The 20,605-nt window shown below is 43.3% G+C and overlaps 1 protein-coding gene and 1 long non-coding RNA gene across 9 annotated transcripts in view; one reads left to right on the top strand and one right to left on the bottom strand.

Annotated features, from left to right (window-relative positions):
- Positions 1 to 20,605, bottom strand: part of STARD13 (StAR related lipid transfer domain containing 13) — a 308,854-nt gene that overhangs the window by 138,879 nt on the left and 149,370 nt on the right. The window contains exon 1 of one of the 7 annotated variants that reach the window (XM_074567798.1): positions 7,554 to 7,807. The exons of the other annotated variants lie outside the window; for them this stretch is intronic. Coding sequence (XP_074423899.1) covers positions 7,554 to 7,677 — 124 coding nt within the window. The 5' untranslated portion in view covers positions 7,678 to 7,807. Of the gene's footprint in view, positions 1 to 7,553; positions 7,808 to 20,605 lie in introns of those variants that run through there. 7 annotated transcript variants of the gene reach the window in all.
- Positions 6,960 to 19,451, top strand: LOC141735210 (uncharacterized). 2 transcript variants are annotated; one of them, XR_012584670.1, is made up of 5 exons: positions 6,960 to 7,176; positions 8,917 to 8,957; positions 9,186 to 9,604; positions 14,637 to 14,712; positions 18,287 to 19,451. It is a non-coding gene; the product is annotated as an uncharacterized LOC141735210 (long non-coding RNA). The 2 variants fall into 2 exon arrangements; XR_012584671.1 differs by having other exon boundaries at positions 8,917 to 8,992.

Genomic DNA, 20,605 nt, shown 5'->3' with positions numbered 1-20,605 from the left:
CAGTATTGTATTATATACACTGCTTCTAGAAAACCAGTACTATGATTTGTTTCCATTATTATGGTCTGCAAACATCAGCAATAATTACAATGCTTACAGGAATCCTCCATAAAGGCATGGTGTAGCATACTGACGAGCTATCAGCCTTCTAGACATGTAGGACACAGCTACAGGTGGAATGAATTGAGGTCACGTATATGTGCAGGGGAATAAGGAGAAACATTTGTCTATTGAGAACTGAAAGAACTTGTGGAGGCTCAAGGAACCACACAAAGTCAGCAGCAAAACAAAACAAGAAAGTTGTACTGTAAAAAGGACTGACATCATAACTTCCTAGAAAAAAAATCATGCACATTTTCTAAAGATTAATGTGTCGTCTAAATCAGTGAACAGCCAAGCCACAGAAAGGAGGAGACCTTTCAAGAACTTTTTCTAAATATCTATCAAATAAAAACTGACCGATTCAAATGGTATCCAGTTCTATTACCAGCACTGGTTGATAAATTGGCTCCCCAATTTATCAGCAGAGTTTTCTATCTCATAATGTTAGGACATTAAGTAATCAAAAGTGAATTTCTCCTAGGAAAATAATCTCTGATGTATCTCCCTGATGGAAACAAGACTTGTTCAAATACAGAATTTACATATTAAAAGTAAAATCACAAGATGAATGTTGCTGTTGCCCCAGGAACCTTTGCTGCTCCTCCAGAGTCACTCCAAACCTTACACAGCAAACAGCAGCGGAGCCACGGGAGTGGGTATGAGAAAATCACATCTTTCTCTGGACTTTGAGACAGTGGGGAGTCCTCCATCACCCCCCTCTGCAGTCTCATGCTGATACAGAAATACTTGGCAGGTCAAGCACATTGGTATTTTTGTAATTGTATTTCTGGAATTAACTTCTTGTTGCTGAGGGTCATGAGAACCCGGCAGCAGCAGAACTAACAATGGTGGTATTTTGCCACCATCGCCCCCTTTTCAGATTCAAACCGTTGGTCTTCAGGGCATGTCTATGGAAGGAGATGGAAATTACAGAATTCTGACACAACTTGCATGCAAAGAAGAGCATCTACATACTTGAAAGAGATTCACATACAAAATCCTAACATTAATATAGAAAATATAGCATGATTAATATAATTTATGAGATCAATGACTACTTTTTTTGATGCTGCCTTTTCTTTAAGACTGATACAAGAGCAGAAAATTTCCTGGAGTGCCTGACCAAGCAAATCACTCCTAACTCACTCTCTTTCTTCCCTGAAGCACTCCATCCTGAATAAAGAACATCTTTCATAACTTTCCTCCTTGACAAAAGGCACTCTTTTCCCATTGATGGGGTCGGGTTAGAGGGGAATTTACACATATATATCTTATCAACATACATGAGAATCGGCATCTTCTACTCTCCAGTGCACTGGTGGGGGGCCAGACTGCAACATCTCTTTGCTTTCCAAAAATGTATTGTGTGATTGTAAAACAGAAAATAAAAGGATGCCCAACGAACTGGCCACAACAAATAGCAGATTTTTCACATACACATCTCCCACTTTCCCTAATGAAAACTGACCTGGCAAAACACTATTTTCTTGAACAGTTTTAATTAGATGAACCTGCTGCTTTTGCACTGTACACAAAGGTCTTAATTAAGAAGAAATTTCAGTAACAGAATAATATCAAGATGCAGCCGACTCAAGGCTGGCCCCATACCGGGACTCTTGCCTTTACTCAGGGGTTCTCAGAGGACCTGGGAGCCTGGTACACAGGTTTCCTTTGGGCTCTCCCAACACTGACCTCAGGATACAATACACCAGAAATAGAGAGCTCTGCTTCACAGAGTACAAAATTGCAAAAGCAAGTTCTTAAAAATGTTTCATTTTAACTGAAAACTAAAAACTATGAGGCACATATAGGTTTGAAGCTTCTTTAATTAGGTTCCAGAAATATGGCTGCTCTTGCCTCCATACAGGCATGACTGAAAACTGTGCTAAAATTTATATAGTTCTGGTTGTGACCACTAGTTTTTTAAGACCCACTTTTCTCTTCCCTATTCCCCAGGATCAACAGATCAGCTGGTGCCAGGGAGGACCATGTCACCAGAGGTGCAATTACAAACGTAGGCTTGCTCATTTGCACCCAATAAAAACACAGTAACCCCCAAACCAACCACAAGTTACTTTTGAGAGGAGAAGGGGCATTGCCTTGGCATCTTTGCCAAATGCTGAACGTGGCAATTACTTTCCGATGGACAAATTATTCTCCATTTTCTACCCTACTTCAGCTAATGTTCGGTTTCATCTCTGACATAAATGCATTGAAGTCACATTTGAAGAGATACTTGTAGCTGGAAATCAGTTTATAAGGTCTTCCTAACAGTTAAGGATACCTAAGAGTAGGTCTTCTAAACCTTTCCATTTAAAGATCTTAATTTTGGCTTCTTTAGACTAAAATTCTCTTTTAATCATGAGCCTGCCTCATGCTCCTGTTTCAATTTTTGGTGCTGCCGGTCATCCATTTCTAAGATGAAACTGGTCCATGGTATGTTGTCCCTCTGTACATTTTCATTGAGAAACTAGTGCTGACCAGCAGGTTGTACCCCTCTACTCCACTCTGGTGAAACTCCACCTGGAGTACTGTATCCAGCTTTGGAGTCCTCAGCACAAGAAGGATGTGGAGCTGTTGGAACAGGTCCAGAGGAGGGCCATGAAGATGATCCGAGGACCAGAGCGCCTCTCCTGTGAGGACAGGCTGAGAGAGTTGGGGTTGTTCTGCCTGGAGAAGAGAAGGCTCCAGGGTGACCTTACAGCATTCTTCCAGTACCTAAAGGGGGACCTACAGAGAAGATGGGGAGGGACTCTTTATCAGTGAGTGCAATGATAGGACAAGGGGTAAGAGTTTTAAACTGAAGGAGGGGAAATTTAGATGAGATATTAGGAAGAAATTCTTTACTGTGAGGGTGGTGAGGCACTGGAACAGGTTGCCCAGAGAAGCTGTGGATGTCCCATCCCTGGAGGTGTTCAAGATCAGTCTGGATGGGGCTTCGAGCAACCTGGTCTATTGGGAGGTGTCCCTGCCCATGGCAGGGGTTGGAACCTTTAAGGTCCCTTCCAACCCAAACCATTCTATGATTCATCCTTTGAAACAGAAACCTGTACCCTCACTGCAAAGGTTCAAGAGTCACCCTAGCATTGGTCTCGGAAAAATCTGTCCAAACTTGGCCAAGTTATAAAACTTTGGAATTTCAGTCTGAGCAAACCACTAGAGATGTGGCAGAAAATTTGCCCACAAATTCCATTTACCTGGGACAATGCCAAAACAGGGTGGGAGCTTCCGAGATCCTACCCCAAAATCACCCCAGGCAGTTGCTCACAGAGAGCTCTGCAGCGAAGTAGGATCTGGGACAGTGCTCAGGGGTGTCCTGTCCTATACCACTGTTGCAGTCAGGCAGTAGGGAGGACGTCAATGAAGAGATAAGAGGACTTGTACCTGAAGAGCTAGAGGAAATCAAATGGGGATGTAACCTCTTCAAGAACACAGAACATACAGAGTGTTGTGGGACATGAAGCTCAGGTGAGAAGAGGTTTGGCAAAAAGGCTGAGGGCGTATCTACGCTGCAGACAAAGCAGTCACAGCCCTACACAGCAGAAATCCCAACAGCAATCTGTGGATTGGTAAGCCACAGTTAAAAGCCAAACCTAGGAAATTAGAGACAAAACTTTCTATTATTAGAAGAATGTTAGGGTCACAAAGTCAAGTGTTCAAATGTCAGGACGTCTCAGAATTTAAGTCACCTGTTTAATCCTAACTCAACCCTCCTCCCATTAGGCACTACAACAGTCTTCACCTCATCCGCACATGCACTTCCCTAGGATCCCATCTGATGATGGACAACGATCTAGTCACGTATCAGAGGCACGTACCCAGCTAAGCCAGCTGCAGGACTGCTGCTACATCTCTTGCAGATGCTGGAAGGCATGCAGGAAAGGGTGGGAGACAGCACACAGGAAAAAAATCGTGTTTCTGGGACTATGCCAAGTAAACAGTGCCCCTGCGGTTCCAACCCTTTCTGTCTGGTTTTCAGCAAGACACTTGAAACAAAATCTGACCAGACTGCAAAGAATTGCAAGTTACTCATAGATCCTGGAGGCTGATTTGCACAACTGCTGCGCAATAGGAGACGCCGACAGCCGTAATTTGAATATTGAAGTAAAAGATTCAAGTTCTAACACTCAGAATTATTGATAGTCCTGAGTTCAATCTCACTGTGCCTCTGGTTCCTATCTGTAAAATGGGAACAACACAACCTTACAGCTTCTAAATATGAAAACATTAATGGTACAAAGTACGCAAGACTCAGTGCTCCTAAGCACCATGCTCTTGAGCACTTGAGGGAATTTGTAATTCTGTGCTCAGTCCAGGATTTGAAAAGGCTGCAGTAGAGCAGGCTTTAGGTTAACAGATTCATCAGTATGGATCCTTACTTTGTGCGCTGAATGAGGCAGAAAAGCTCTGTGCAAAAAAGGGGGATGTGATCGTGTCATTAAAAGACAACCCTACACTGCGAGGAGGCTGCACAATAAGGCAGCAACAAGCATCCTTACCTCTGGTGATTCCTGACTTTGAAGTACGAGCTTCAAAGCTTAAATATATTCTTTGTGATTTTTTTTTTTTAGTATATAGTAACTGAAAGAATGACAGATAGAGGGTGGCACTTTTCACCTACACACCACAGATGTAACAGCTACAACTTCTTGTGTTTTACTGTAACAGGTGGTCATGATTTGAGCAGGGATCTCAGAATCACCTTAGGGTCATCACTTTTTAAGAGTCTGTTAAATACTTAAGTCAAATTCCTAAAGCAATGGCTTTCAATAATGGCACAGAAGTTTGGAATTACATTAAAACAACAGTATTTTATGTAACTTTTCAGACAAATAGGTCCCCGCTCCAACAAGGGAGTTAAAATTCTGGTTGATTTCCCGATCAGTTTGTGAAACCCAACTTAAACCATAAGCACAGTGGGAAAACAAACAGTGTAAACTACCTCTGCAAAAATTATGAAAAGCACAGAAAGACTCAGTCTGGCATTTGTGGCACGGTAGCGGGTACACTCCTTGTTTAAAAAAGCAAATCCCGGTCAGTGAATCAGAAAGAGTGACTAAGAGCTGCTGGGCACCACAGACCCATCCTGAATAAGAGACAGTACGGAGCAGCCCTGTCCCTGGAGCGCGACGGGAGCCAGGCTGCCGCTCATCACCTCTGCTGTGGAGGGCGAGGGAGGGAAGGAGCCCACTGAATCAGCCTTTTTGTGCACAGTGTTACTTCCCACAGCAACCCAGCCATGCCATCTGCCTCTTTGAGAGCAGCCGAGCCAAGGTTCATCTCTCTCCTTGCTCAAGCCAAGGTTCAGCTCCTTGCTCCAGCTCACATACCTGCTGCCCAACCTTGTACTGCTGCCCTCTGCTCCACCACACGGACCCTGAGCAACCTGCCCTGCTCCCACTGCTGATCCTGCTCTGAGCCCGGGGCTGGACTAGAGATCTCCCAGCGTCTCGCCCAACCCCAACGATTATCTCATTTTTATGAATTAAGCTGTCTCGAGTTTACTTTCTTTACAGGTATACGTTGGTCAACTGGTGTCTGCAGCCTTAACAAATAGATAAAAAACTAAAATAAACCAAAAGTCTCTGCAAAGCCATCATCACAATGATGATTTAATCACAAATCTTTATTTGTCTTGATGGTTGAAATAACGACAGCACACTGATGGTTAAAACTGCGTTTTGTTTTGGTCATTGCTCTTAAACACTAGTTACCAGTTACACTACTGCTGTGACTGTCAGGGCTGAACCACAACGTCAACTTTGAGAAAAAAAAAAGGGAACTTGTGCAACTATCTACCTGACTGGGATCAGATCTATTGTGATAGAGAAGAAGCTGGCCTGGCAAATAGCAAATAATGAGACATTTAGATCAGTTTAAATTCCCTGCCTTCTCATTAATGAAAGCTGGAAGAAGAGGCATAGGAATATGCACTGCAGCTACGGGGGCCAGAAGGACAAATAAATATAAAAACAAGGACAAAAATCCCAGAGACATAAAAGCATCTGAACAAGAGAACATCTCTGGAATCAACAGATGTTACTTGTACACATTTTGTTATGCTGTCAGATAATTCATTTAATTAAAGGGCGTGTGTATCAGTGTCTCACCAGCATATTATGAATAGCACTTAAATTATGGCAGTGAATAAACCCAGGACATTAGTATTCTATCCACCTTAAATAAAAAGTCCGACTCCATCAATTTTAATACCCAGTTGCTTTAAGAAGTTGGCTACAGCTTCATGGCAGCCTGCCCAGGTCCTTTGCTCAATCAAGCAATAGTTGTCTTTGACCAAAAAAGAAAAAAATAGCCAACAGTATCCCTGCTTAATGTCTCCTGGCATCTGCTATTAATATAGGAATAAGTACATTACATGTAAAGACAGATTAATATTTTGGGTAACCATAACACTACAAAATTAGCAATTCATTATTGAAGCTACCCACTCGAGATTCATTTTTCAAAAAATTACCATGCAATTTTTTTCTGTTATTTTAATTGTGTGTACATAAGAACTAATGCGCTGTAGACACAATTTAGACACCTATCTCATACACTATTTACCTCTGTATTATACAATACCAGTATGTCACAGTGCCCTAGGCAAGGTCACCAAACTCCTAACAATGCTGTAGGATGTGGCAGAGGAATCCATCTTTACAAATTAGCCTTCGTTATACATGATTCTGCTCATGAATCTTGATGTATTGTTTTCCAGTATAATTTTACCTTGCACTTGCCTGTACCGTCTAGATCTTTTAATTCATGAAGTATTTTACAGATACAAACTAGCGGTATTTTTGCACGCGTACAGCGAATGTGCTGCTGCGACAGCAGTGCTCTAAATGTGACCCGACCTACTGGAGCTCTGTGTCCTTCTGGTCTCCACCTGGGGTTGGTGAGACTGCAGGAGCCTGGTTTTCCAGAGCAGTTAGGTGAGCTAAAGCTATAAAAGCCCCTGAAATCAAACAAACCATTCTTCTTTGGGAGTTGCAGCGCTCCGCACACGCAAACCCTACGAGGAACCCACCTGGCCCTGCAAGTGACTTAGAAAACTGATCAGACCAGCAGGTGAGCCCGCTTCCCGGGGGCAAAGTCAACCCTCTTCATTTCTGAGATGCTCAGAAGGTGCCTCCGACGTGGGGCGACCTCCAGCTTCAGACCCGAGCCCGACGGCTTGTGGCACCATCCCCACCGTGCCCACCAGGGACCGGGCAGGTGCTGGAGGGGTGCTTGCACCCCGCCTCCTCCCTGCAGCCCGACCTGCCCGGCCACCGCCACCGGCATCCCTGCCGGCAGACCCCGACACGATGCCCCGAGGTCTCCGCGCTCCGTCGCGGCAGCAGGGCGGGTGTCGTCGTGCCCCCCCCCCCCTCCCCGCCCCAGGGCGTCCCCTCGGAGCGGGGACCCCCGGGGTGTCCCCCCTCGGGCGGCGCGGCGGGACTGACCTGCGAGCCGCCGCTCCCGGACATTCCTCCACAGTAAGTCCCAGGCTTTGGCGGTGGAGTCCCGCAGCTGCTCGCTCAGAGACCTCCGGAGCTGTGCCTTGGCCGGGCGGCGCTGGCTGCTCATCCTCGGCGGCTCCTCATGCCGCCCCGGGCAGCCCCGCTCCTCAGCGCCGCCGGCGGCTCCCCTCGCCGGGTACGGGCGGCGGCTGCGGTGGCCACATGGGGCCGGCGGGGCCGCGCCGCAGCCCGCCTCACCGCCGCTCCGGGCGGGCGGGACCCTTCACCTGAGCGCCGCCCGCCCCGGCCCCCGGGGCAGCAGCGTCGCCGCCAGCCTCCCTTAGCGCCCCGGCGCCTCGCCGCCCTCCTCCCTCCTTCCCTCCCCCGCGCCTCAGCCCCCCGCCGGGGCGGGGAAGGTGCCCCGGGGTCTGGCCCCGGCTCCTGCCCCGCCTGCGGCCCGGGGGTCGCCCCTGAGGGAAATGGCCGCCCCCGCCCTCCGGCCCGGCCGGGACCCCGCGCCCCGCGGGCTCAAGCGCCAACGGCAGCCCCGGGCCCCGCTCCTAAATTCCGTGCCTGGGACCCTTCATGTGGGAACCGTCCGGCCGAGCACCCCCCGGCCGCCCCCGCTGTCAGCGCCCGGCCGCGGGCTCCCACTCGCCGCCGCCCGCCTCAGCTCGCCCGGGCCCAGTAGCGCCTGCCGGGCTCGGTGGTCCCTCGGACCAGGAGCCAGCGGCCGCCGCGCCCGGGAGAGGCCACCGGCACCGAGGTGACACAAAACCTGGGTGGCAGCGGGTGGCCTTTTCTTTTTTCTCTGCAAGCTGTAATAGGTGCTTAACCCACGCCACGACTTTTGCCAAAAGAAAGTTGTTCGGGGTTTTTTTTCCGAGGTTTTATCAACTCTCGACTTGAGCTGGAGCCACAGTCCTCGCAACATGGCCTCTCCCATCTCTTTCCCTCTTTTTCTGTGTTCCTCCCACCTGCCTCTCCCCGCTTCATCCCTTCTACCCCCCTGCAGCATCACCTCTAACAAGTGCTTACACTCCTAAAAGCTTTCAAAACTAAACCTTGGCAGCCCCTTTTTGCACACATTTGCAGACTAAAAGGAATCTTGAGTCTTCGATCCCTGGACAACCCAGAGAGGAGCATCGGGGCCCTTATTCCATTTAGGAAACCAATTTTGGGTCTCTGCTTCCTCTGCAATCTGGGAAATACAGTTGTAAGAGTGGCCCCTTCCCTACCCTGGCCACCGGTGGAGGGGATGGTTCCCAGCACAGCTGGCAGCAGAGTGTCCCATAGCTGAGAAGAACAACAGGGGCTTCATTTCATTTAGTCACAAACCATTACTTATTGCTTACTCTTTTTGCAGAGTACTCGCAATGTGCAATGAAGAGGCTGATCTTCCTGAAAGTGAGTGCCATTCACCGAAACAGCTGAATACCCTGGTAAAGCAGTCATGTTAAACATTATCGATATCCCCATCTTGTTTAAATTAAAACCGTAGCTGCAATGCCAGCAATACCCATGGAAGCTAAAAGCAAACACACAGACATAATCCGTGTCACCACTCAATTTTAATAATGCCTTCTGCTTACTCCCTGATGTGAATTTGTTTTCTGTTGTCCCTGTTCTTAAAAGGTTCACCTTAAACTACTCTACTATATCTGATGAAGCAGAGACGATATGCTTGCCGAGAACTTGTGAAGATGTTGTATGTCACTCCTCCTCCTGCAGTTCCACCCACGGTGTCCTCCAAATGACTGGACAAACTCTTACAAGAAAAGGGATGCCTTTCCAGGGACGGACGCATCCAAGATCTGGAAAGGGGACAGCATAATTAAGTAAATACGCCCACATCCCATGATCCAGAGCAAACACCTGCTGATGGTAATGGGAGAAGAGAGGATTACAGCTCCTACAATCAGCTCCTCTGCCCCGTAAATCTGCCACTGACCTCTGCCTCACTTTATTTAATTCCCTACCAACGCAGCCATTACCGGTACACAAAACCTACGATGCCTGTTTTTTGCCATGGGCTCCTGTCCGCTACGAACCAGGTAGAGACAAGAAATTCACTTCTGACATTGTACTCTGCTGCCCTATAAAGATCAGCAGTGACACACAGTCTAAAGGTGAAATCATAAAATCAGTTTTGAAGGGTTTGTGTCATACTGCTGTGTCGTTACCCACAAATACCAGTCTCAGCTAATGCTGTAACCTTCCTCAGTGCTTTTCTGGCAGCCACACTTGAATGCTCCCTCTTACCGTGTCCAGCCTGTCTGGAAGATAGATCTCCCTTTCTTCAGTTGCTTTCTATGATGGCCAGAATGTAGCAGTACAACAAAAGATGTTCTCTTCCCTTCTGCACCATTTTTGAAGAGGTTACTTTATCAAAAATGTCCCTAGACTTCCAGGTTTACTGAAAGCAGATAATTAGCAATGAGATACTAGCAATTGCGAATACCGTGTTATCTCACCACAGGTTGCTAAGATGAACTCCAGTGATACAGCTAGATTTCATAATCAGCAGCAGAACTGAACTGGCAAGCCTAGATTAAACTCTGTGGCAGGCACTGACAAAAATCTTACTAATTTCACGTACTTCACTGTGGAAAACTAAATCCAGCAGCAAGATCAGATACTGTACTTTTCTCCCCAAAGAAACAGTGTTACTGAGTAATGAGAAAATACCTCATGCAGCAACCGGCCCGTTCCTATTTTATGTCTTTAATCATAGTCAGCTCTTCAGGAGTCGAGTTACCAACACAGGTATTTTTGATGTATTACACCTAGTAGTAGCAGTTACAATAAGAGCTGTTCTCCACAACCTGCTTGAAGAAAGGTATGTGTTAGGGATCATTCACAGGTCAAAGATGTTTCACTTCCTTTTAGGATGTCAGAAAGCATGACCAAACGGTAAAGTTCTGGTCTCCCTCCACGCATTTTCATCTGTTGGTTAAGTGCATAAGCAGCCAACTGATCAGTGCTCTTGTCTACAGCTTGAAACATGTTGACATCCTGAACAAGGATGGATAACATTTCTGGGAGAAAGACAAGGAAAGCGCATTTTCCACAGAAACAGCAGTTTTCCTGATTGATACTAGTCATACCAAAACGGTTCTCTTTAGAGTAACTGCAACAAAACCACTGTATATGATAAAATGAAAGGAGGATGTTCCCAGTTGCCTTAAAAGAAGCTGAACTATGTATGATATTTGTCTTTTCTCATTGATAACAGAATATTGGCAGGAATGACAGTGGTATTTTGTCTGTCTTAAAATCTTGCAAGCATGTAAAATGTTGGGGGAAAATCTAAGCTAATTACACCCGTGCTCTGATGCCACTGTGGCACAGAAGCCTCATGTTCTAATTATATATTTAGCAATTTATAGTGCCTCCCAATCACCATGGTAATTAATCGCCAAGTTAATTGATACTACATAATAATCTGGCCTCTAATTAGCAGTGTGTTTTTAATTTGTTACAGATTCCATTATGCAGACCGATCTAGTCCTAATAAAGTCACCGTAAAAGCTCCCCTGCATCTGGTAAGAACAGAATCAGGCCTAAGGAATGAGAAAAATGACTACATCTTGGTTTGCCATTTGTAAACTACTGAAAGACTATGATAAAAGTACAACTTCTTTCCTTTTTTTTCCCCCTCCAGACCTTAATTATGGTGAGCCAGGATTTTTTGTTAGTTTAACCACTTCACAATATTTGTCTGCTTGTAGAAGAACAAAACAGGGTGCGTCTTGCAGAGGAAAATGTGGGAAGAGTGCGTCCTTGGTTACTGTGTGCTGTTTAGCGGGCACAAGCTCCTTACGCTTATATCTCTTAAAAAGCAATAATAAAGCAAAAGAGGAAATCAATTAGTACTACTACAGGATCACTGATGCTAATCAGTGCAATACCAGACTTTATAATACATCTAATTCTTCAGGAACTGACTGTAAATTAAAGAAGCTCCTTGAAGTGTATTATACAGTGCGGCTGTGCTTTTCTAGCTTCAAATAGTAGCTCAGCCAGCCTATTTGTAAATACATCCAGTAATATTTATAACTTTGGCAATGATCTTTGGGGGTCCTAGAGCTCTGGAATTTGTTTTCTGTCACAGGCTAAACGTCCTGAGTGTGATGTTGTAAGTCTGGGTTACCACTGGAAGGGAAGAAAAGATTTGAGGTTTTCCATGGCTTGTTTTCCTAACAGCAGACTGCAGTGAATTGCATACTAATTCTGTGGCTGAAGTTATGTGAAAAACACCAAGGGCATATGAGTAGGTGTCCTCTTTGACATCTAAGTAAACAAACAAACGTTTTGGATAGAGAAAAATAAGAATCATTGTGAACGAGGACAAAATGTTCCAGCCTGTTCCCTGGCACTCCCTCCTGCTTGTTATTTACATATGCAAATTAACATAATTTTAAGGTAGCTTTAACGAGGATCAATTATAAAGCAGCTTCACTCTTTCGACGTTTATCAAGAGATTGGCACCTATCTGTTCATCCTTCTCCATTTCAGCTTCCTGAAGCTCTGGGAAAGGATCGCTCTGCACTTTGCCAACAGCAGAGCGCTGCTGGCTTTCATTAGTCGGGGCCAAATTCTTTCACTTTTGTTCACAGTGATTAATGCTGAAATAAACAGGCCTTCTTGCAGTATTCACTGTGAAAAGGCTCTAAGTATGCTCAGATCCAGACTACAAACTATCTGCTGTTTGACTGTGCTCCCTCTCCTTTGCTAAAACTGGCATGGAGGGGATGGGGGGGAATGAAGCTTTTCTTCCATCCACAGGACAGATGATGGTACTTTATTATTATTATTAATAATAAACTGTATTATCAAAACACTTAGAACCAGAAACTGGATGGGGCAAAAGTACAGTCTTTGCCCTCAGGATATTACAAGCTAAATATAAAACAAGACACCAGTGGAGAGAAGAGCTAATTGGGGTAGGAAGGGTGGAGGACCAGAGAACAATAAAACAATACTGGCCAGCGGCGTAACTACTCGTGTTAGCACACCAGAATTAGTTTTTGGAGGCACCGATGCAAAGCAAGTTAGCAAGAGGGTCTCCAAGGAGGTCAATATCTATTCAGAGGACCAAGTCCCAAGGATAAGGGGCATTTTTAGAGAAAGCATGCAAATGTGTATTTGCAAACTCATAGTAGGCACATAGAAAACACAGTAGACAACAAAAGCTGGCATCCTGTACAGACAGACTGTGGGAATCAAGCTTTTAATATTAAACAGATGATAGATAGGGAAGGGAAGGGCCTTCAGCCTTAAGGCAAGTAGCCTCCGCTCGATGCAACATAAAGGCAGGATGAGCTGCAATGAATAGTGACAGCAGAGAACTCCCAGAGTATATTTGCATTTGGGATGCACTGAAGTTGACCAAATTGTGTTTATCAAGGCAAAGTAAGTGAGAACAAAGATGAGATGGTAAACATGGGATGAAAGTTTTTCCAACCATGAATTTTCACCTGGAAAACTCCTTCTGACAAAAAAAATAATTTCTTACAGAATAAAAATTAAAGAAAATTACAGTTTTTCTGGAAAATAACTACCATTTTCCTGGTTTTACCATGGAGCAGGATTTTCACATTCTGGCCAGCCTTACCTTGGACTTTTCTCTCCATCTCACATTCTAGTTGTATCTAGCTCTTGCAGATTATTTTTTAATAACCCTCCTACTTCTCCAATCTTGTGTCCTTAACTCAGCCTGAGTTGTCACAGGAGAATGACGAACTCCAGGTGAAGGGCCTGCGTGACAGGTAGGAGGATGCTCTGTTCTGTGAGAATGGTGAAAAAGGGGACAGGGAGGTAACTGTGGCACAAATGATCATTGGATGGATTACTGTCTGAGTAAACAGAGCACTTTCACTAAACAGTAGACAATTAAGCTGATACTTAAGCTGAAATTCTGAAGAATTGCAGCCACAAAAGCCCTTGCACATTTCTCAGATAGCAGAGGAGAAGATTGGACAAAACAAACCAAGTGCCAATAAACTTTCACTTCCTTTCATAAGACACTCTGTGGACATCTTTAAAATATAGTATGTTGCAGATATGAAAGCCTGGGCTGGGAAAAAGCCGGTCACTGTAGAAATAGCCAATTCTTCAATGATTGAGCAACTGGGAAAGTGGAATACATTTTATGTGTGTAGATACAGTGGCTTTTCACTGGAGCAGAACTTGAAATTTTGAGATGATTAATGCCCTTGAAAAATTGAGCAGCTATGTTGAAACAAGAAATGTCTCAGCACAGAATATTGCCCCTGTTCTTCTCATTCCAGCTTCTGGTGTCTGATTCTTCCCCTCCTTTTTAGTTGCTTGACAAAAATGTGTTATTCTAAACTACATCTTTCTTTGCTCTCAAAGTGCTCATTTCCTTAATATCGTATTGGGACCTTGTCTAAACCAAGGTTATTATTTTTTTTCCAAACTTCCAACTGTTATTACCATCACAGTAGAAATAATTGGAAAATTTGTGTAAAAAAGCCTTGCAGCAGTCAGTGGCAATTTAGCACACACCGTATCTGGATATTGGTTCAGAGACCTGGGAGCTTGTTCTTTTTTTTATAACTCTTCTGGATTACACAGGAAAACATGATCAATCTTGACAAGAGGTTCTAACAACAATGCAAAGGAATTGTTCCCAAAACCAATTTACTTATAAGAGTACAAACTTTCTTCAGATACACAAATACTCATGAGCACACACTTTCCTAGTAATCGGGCTACTGACTGACGGGAGCATATTGCCAAGTACCAATATATTGCAAGCTATGGATTTTTACACAGCTTCCTTCATTACTGGTCACACAGCTACTATTTTAACTTATTTAACAGATTTTTAATATATATATACATTTAATAGAATTGAAATGCAATGCTACTAGTGTTTTTGGACAGGAAATAAAGAATGTTGTGGCCAGTTGCAATAGGGGATAGAATTTCAGGTAGGCAGATTATAATGACCAGCATCAAAATTTGGCTGAGGCCCAAGTCAACCCCTGTTAACTTAAAACAGTTCTGCAGGATCTCGAACCATTAAGACTGATTTTACATTTCTTCTTGCTTCCACAGTTAAGAAGGGCCGATCGGCTGCTGGCAGTACTGTGTCTGGGTCTCACTCGAAGTGAAGGCTGGTGGCGATTCGATGGTAAGCCCCATTTCCCACAGCCCCGTTGGGAAGGTTTCCCAGCCGGCTCAGAGCCTGCCTAAGCCCCCTCCATCACCCAGCTCTGGCATTACAGAACTCTCTGTTCCAGCAGGCTAAGTGGTACGGCCATTCCTGCTAGTATAAAGGAGCTTAAGCTTAGGAAGAATGCTTGTTTCATGACATTTAACGTATCTGGGTATTCCCACTGAGAAGCAGGATATTCATGCTGTGAAGAAGGGGCTGGACTAGGTGGATCTGCAGCTCTTTCCATCCAAAAATGTCTCTGTTTCTGTGAGAACATTTTGGTAGTGTCAGGCAGCACCTGTATTCCATTAACTCCAAAAGCATTTTAGTGTTTACAGTAACCAGGAAATGTCGATGTCTGTGTTATATTAACAAATCAGCAGTAACAACTGCAGTTTCAGTTCTTAGAGCTGTACAGAGAACAGTTTACTGTGAGCCACTGAGAGTTTTACTTTTTTTGGTTGAAACACGAACAGGCCTGTAGTACTGCCCTTGAAACCATTACAAGAAAGCTTTGGAGAAAAAAAAAGTTACCAAAAGAAGTCCAATATTGCTTCAGTAATGGCTTCACATAATCAGGTAGGCTAAAGCATAGCTGTGAATTGCAAGTCTAAAAAATACTTGTGACACCAAATTTGTAGCTTCTTCACCTCAGTTTTGCTTACACTCTTCCTGCCTTTTGCATGTAGGTTGAGGAGGTTCACATAATGACATAAATTCATTCAAGATTCAGTATCTTGGAGAGAAAGCTACGTTATATTTTTATGTGGATGACACGACGTATATGCACAGCGAGGTGAGCTATAAGGTGTCACTGCACAGTAGGCAGCAGACTTTACGAGAGCACTGATGTGCTGCTGTATAATCATAGTCCTTATAAAAGAATCCCACTGTGAGAAATGAAATAGTCCACCATGCAAAGCATAACTTTTTGTGGTCTTCCAAATAGACTCCAACTTCTGCATGCAGGAGGCAAAAAAACCTATGTTATGCACCCATTTGCTTTTCACAGAACTGAATTTTAATAGTGACATTAAATTACTATTATGTAAATAATAACATCAAACAACATGGGAGAAAGCTAGAAAATATTAAGATATTTTTCTTTCCTCTTTTGGGATTGGAAGCAACAACTTAATTACCAAGAAAGGCAGTAGCCGGGACTGCTCTGTAGCTGGCCCAGCATACCAAAGGCAGAGAGAGCTTGAGGAGGTGTTTCCCCGTCACCAGCTGCTGTGTACAGCGATGTGACCAGAATGATGACAGAGGTCACAGCCACTGCTCTCTACTGATAATGCCACCACTTGCTTTCCAGAAAGGGCCATCTTTTTTATTTAGTATTACTTGAAAAGTTGATTCCAGAAAGAACAAAGCAGGCTTCACCTCCGCCTTGGAGCACTATATTCTAGCTGGCCAGACTCCCCCTCCTACCATTAATATACACTTTTTTGAGACTCCACATACCCAATTCCCCTCAACATCAATTTAGTGCCATGCAAATGAAGGAGATATGCATTCAGGACTGTTCAAGAAGGCGAGAAAAAGTTACTATTTTGCTTGTACGTACTGCAGGTTCCAAAGTTCGTTTTCAGTGTTGGAAGGGTTTCTAGTGGAATTAGTTCCTCTGGATGATATCAGAACACCTTTATGGTGTTGCAGATACAAGTGTTGGTCATATTGTTTACTTACACTACTGTCACGCAGACTCACTTCAACAGCTTTTCATCATTTTGTGCCAACATAAATCTGCTCAGTAGTCTACATTTCAGGGAAATTTTTTGAATCATTTACATTACAAACCTCCGTGCAAATTGCTTAGAGAGGAGGTGATAAAGGGATTATAACTCAGCAGGTTCTTACAGTGTTAGTTTTTGAGACAGACAATCAGTTAATTTACCTGACAGAGAATATTTATATTAAGTAATCCTTGATGTTAATTTGATCAAAATTATCCGATCCATAGTTTCAGAGCCCAGGCCTTAAAAATATTTTAGTGAATGTCACTGCTAAAGGGGAAAAAAGTGTAAATCTGAAACCCAAAAACTAGACTTCTTATGCCTCAAATTGGGGGCTATTCCCAATTTCTCTTCTGAAATGTTGCTAAATGGTTTTGCAGTGATCTAAACTAGTCCACTGCTGTCAGTCAAGTCATAAGGAATACAGTTTCATCTGGAAAACATTATCGTCCTTTAGAACTTAAATAGATTTGGATTTATCCTCCTCCTTCCTGTGCTATAGCTCATCTTTTATAGCTGGGCAGGATAAATGCAAAGTGAGTTGCGTGTACTACTAGAAAGTAAAAGTAGGCTCTTACTCTACTTTGTACAGGTATAAATTACCCTTTTAATTCAGAATTGATGAAACTTAAGGTCTTCTCAATAATCACCAGGGATGGCCTCCCTTCCTACAAGAACTGCTCTAATAATTCTTTAAAAAAAAACCCACAATTTTGACCAAACACTAGTGACAATCTCACATTAATGGTGAGATTTTTTGACTTGCTGAAGTAACTGTAAAAATTCCCATACGCTTCACTGAAAAATTTCATTCAGTGTGGGTTCTTCCCTTTCCCTGCTCACTCCCGTCATGCTTCTTAAGAATATGTGAGCATAAAGCCCTCAGTTTCTTGCTGATTTAATGCTCCTCATTAATGGGGGCAACAGGTTCCAGCACATGAGGGTGCTACATGTTCTGTGTCTTACGTTCATTGGATATCTCTAGGACTTAAAGGTGAGTAGGAATTTAGTGCCGTGACATTTTTCATTAGTTAAGTAAAATGGTTGTATCTTCCCTGCATATCATCCTTCACTGACTTCTCTGAATGTTACTTTTTGTAGACAGTTTTGTGATGTCGACAATGCCGGATGTCACTGTGATATAGTTCCTGAATTTATATGATGACATTATAATAATAGCAATGCTGTTCTTTATGGTTCATATAAATTAGCATTTTATTTGCTTTCACGACTAGTGCTGCAAATTGAACAGCTGTTTTGACTGAGCTGTTTTAATTAAGCTGTCCATAATGTTGCCTAGGTATTTTTCCGAACTGGTAACACACTTCATTAAGTATGCAGTGTCAGTGACCGCTTCAGATCATTCCTCAGCATTACCTCACACTTAGGTAAATTGAAATCCCATCTGCTTTGAGGCTGTCAAATCACCTCGCTTTGGTGATTTGAAATTTGGCCCTCAGAAATCTCTCTAATCTTTAGTACCCTAGGAAATCTTGAGTTTGCTACAGATTTTGCCATCTGTTCACTCACTTGTCAAGATAATGAAGCTTTAAAAGATACTTGTCCTAGTAAAAATCTTTGTGGCAACCTATTCTTAGCCTCTCTTCTTTCCGAAAACTGACAAGTTTAATTTGGGTGCCTTTGGATCTTTTATAAAGTTTATGTTCTATGACCAAAATTTCCTTCCCACACTGATTTCTCACGTTATTTCCTCTCTGTTTTGAAGATCTCTGCAATATTAGTTTGGAAAGCCTAGATAAGTTTTATCTCTTCCTGTTTTCCTGTGCAAAAGCTGTTTCTCTTTTCTTTTACAGAGCCATACTGGATCCTACATCTGTATTCTCATCTGGGTGTATTATAGTTTGCTTTGTTTTTTTCAGAAACATGTATGATAATTAATATGGGAAGCTGTGATTATTTTTGCTGCCCACAATGACTTCTTTTCATGTTTAAATATGGGTATCATTCTAGCTGCCTTGGACAGCTGGACCCGATGAGTGTATTCCAACACTTCCACTTTGAACTCTATTTCTGACGGTTCTTCATCTGTTATTTGCAAAGAGGACTCCAGAATGCACTGGCATCCAGGGATTAAGTCTGGAAATACTCTGCCTAGGCACAAAAAAATAATGATTTAAAAAACTGTGTCCCTGGGTCTTACACTGTAAGTCACTGTCTGATTTTTAGAAGTGGTTACCATTCATCAGCCACTTCTGAAATCCTTCCTGAAAATCAGATGATTTATTTAAAGACATAAACAGGAATCTGGAAGTTCAGTTTTTACACCTTGCTTCTTACTACCCAGAAAGTTGTCTAATGCTTAGCCAGTCAAGGAGACATGACCCACGTCCCATGGTGATGTCATGATCATGTGATAGATCATGATAGGTCCATTAACCAGCAGAAGGAAAAGGAAGAAATCATTTTGATTGCAAGGGTAGAGAGGGAGTATTATGCCTGGCTTTAGAGAGCTTGCAGAGCCATTTGCCCACTTCACTGACAACTAAAGAGGACTAAGAAGCTCTGGAGAACATAGAGGAATGGGCTGGAAATAACAGGAGAGGCAGAAGGAAGAGAAGGAAGGAGGGAAGACCACTGTAAGGCATGACAAGCAGAAGAGTAACTGGACTGTAAAGTTGCAGTGCCTTTAAGAGGAAACTGAATAGCGAAAGGAAATGGTAAGGAGTAAAATTAAAACTGGATTTTGCAAAGAAGGAAATGGAGAGAAAATGAACAGAGATAGTGGAGTCCAGAAGACTATAAGGGACAAAAACAGTAGGTAGGATATGTGCGTGGTGTAGAGAAGTGTGCAAGAGTAATGTACAAAGTGCTCTGGATGCACTGTTGGCTGTTTGCACTACTAGTCCAGATCAACTGACTTAACTCAGTTAAACATAACTTTAAAATGCTTCGCTTTACACTTCATTTCTTTTAATTTAACCTGTGAATCAGAAATGCTAATAAAATCTCAAAAGCAGTAGGTGTAAGGTTCACGTTCCTTGAATTTTAGGCACCCATGGTTAAAAGAGAACTGGGGGAGTTGGGAAGCTGGGAGGGAGAGGGATTTATCCCCCAGAGGGTGATTCATTCCACCCCAAAACAGCTGCCCAGAAGCAGACCTGTGGAGGAGGACTCGATCCAGCAGAAGATGATGTTGCACTCTGAAAATTACTCTTCACCCATTGATAGAAGAGGTGCTTAGAAAGGCATATTAGACTGTAGGTAAAGTTGGAGGTATCAATTCCATCTCAAGATTCCTGTTTCTGTGGAATTTTAATAGGATTTCAGTATTTAACCATTGTAGACTCATTTGAAAATCTCAGGTTGAGTATGTTTCAGTTTCACTCTAGTCTCTTTTAAAGTCTCTAATAGATTTAAAGGCACAAATTCTCAACAGAATTTGTGTTCTGAAATCCTATGACTTATTTCTTCTTTTATTATTTTTTAACATGGGCTACCTTTTGATGTGGAGACACTGGAATTGTTCTGCTGTTGAAGAACATCTTTTCTCTTGCAGCACGAGCTGTAAAACATGAACACCTTGTTGGATTGCACTCCAGAACTCTGAAATGGGAATCCTGCCAAAGCTCAGGGCTTCTTTTTTCGTTTTGACTGTCGTATTGCTCTTGCTTCTGTTAGTATCACATTCCTACCACTTGTGCTTTTCAGACACCTACGGCCAAACTCCAAACTCATTCCCAGTCTAACTCCACTAAACTCCATGGAGCTGCAACAGAAGTGAATTTGTCTCAGTATGTCTGTAAATTAACCAGTCATTTAAGCTGGAGAGTGACATTGATAAGCAGCAACAGCCCAGGAGTGGTGAAAGGAAGATATCTCCTAGTTAGTTTTGGACAGTTGACACTAACTCCGTTGTCAGATAAGTCTTACTGACTGTGGGAAAAGCTGAGTGGGAAAAGTCACACTCACTGCCTGCTAACCGTAGGAGGAAAACAGATCTGGAATGCAGAGGAAATCTCGACATTATCTGTTCCCCCAACCCCTACCAGCCAGGCAATCAAAATAACTAGCTGAGTATCGGCTGTCTCTGTTCCTGGCCCAAACAAATGTGCTTTCTTGACAAAGTTTTTGCTCACAGGAGAGGAGGCAAAGAGAAGAAAAGAGTCTAAAGT

This window comes from Larus michahellis, chromosome 1 (assembly GCF_964199755.1).
Source record: "Larus michahellis chromosome 1, bLarMic1.1, whole genome shotgun sequence".
Taxonomy (NCBI): Eukaryota; Metazoa; Chordata; class Aves; order Charadriiformes; family Laridae; genus Larus; species Larus michahellis.
Note: the sequence above shows the minus strand (reverse complement) of the source record. Positions and strands in the feature narration are given on the sequence as shown.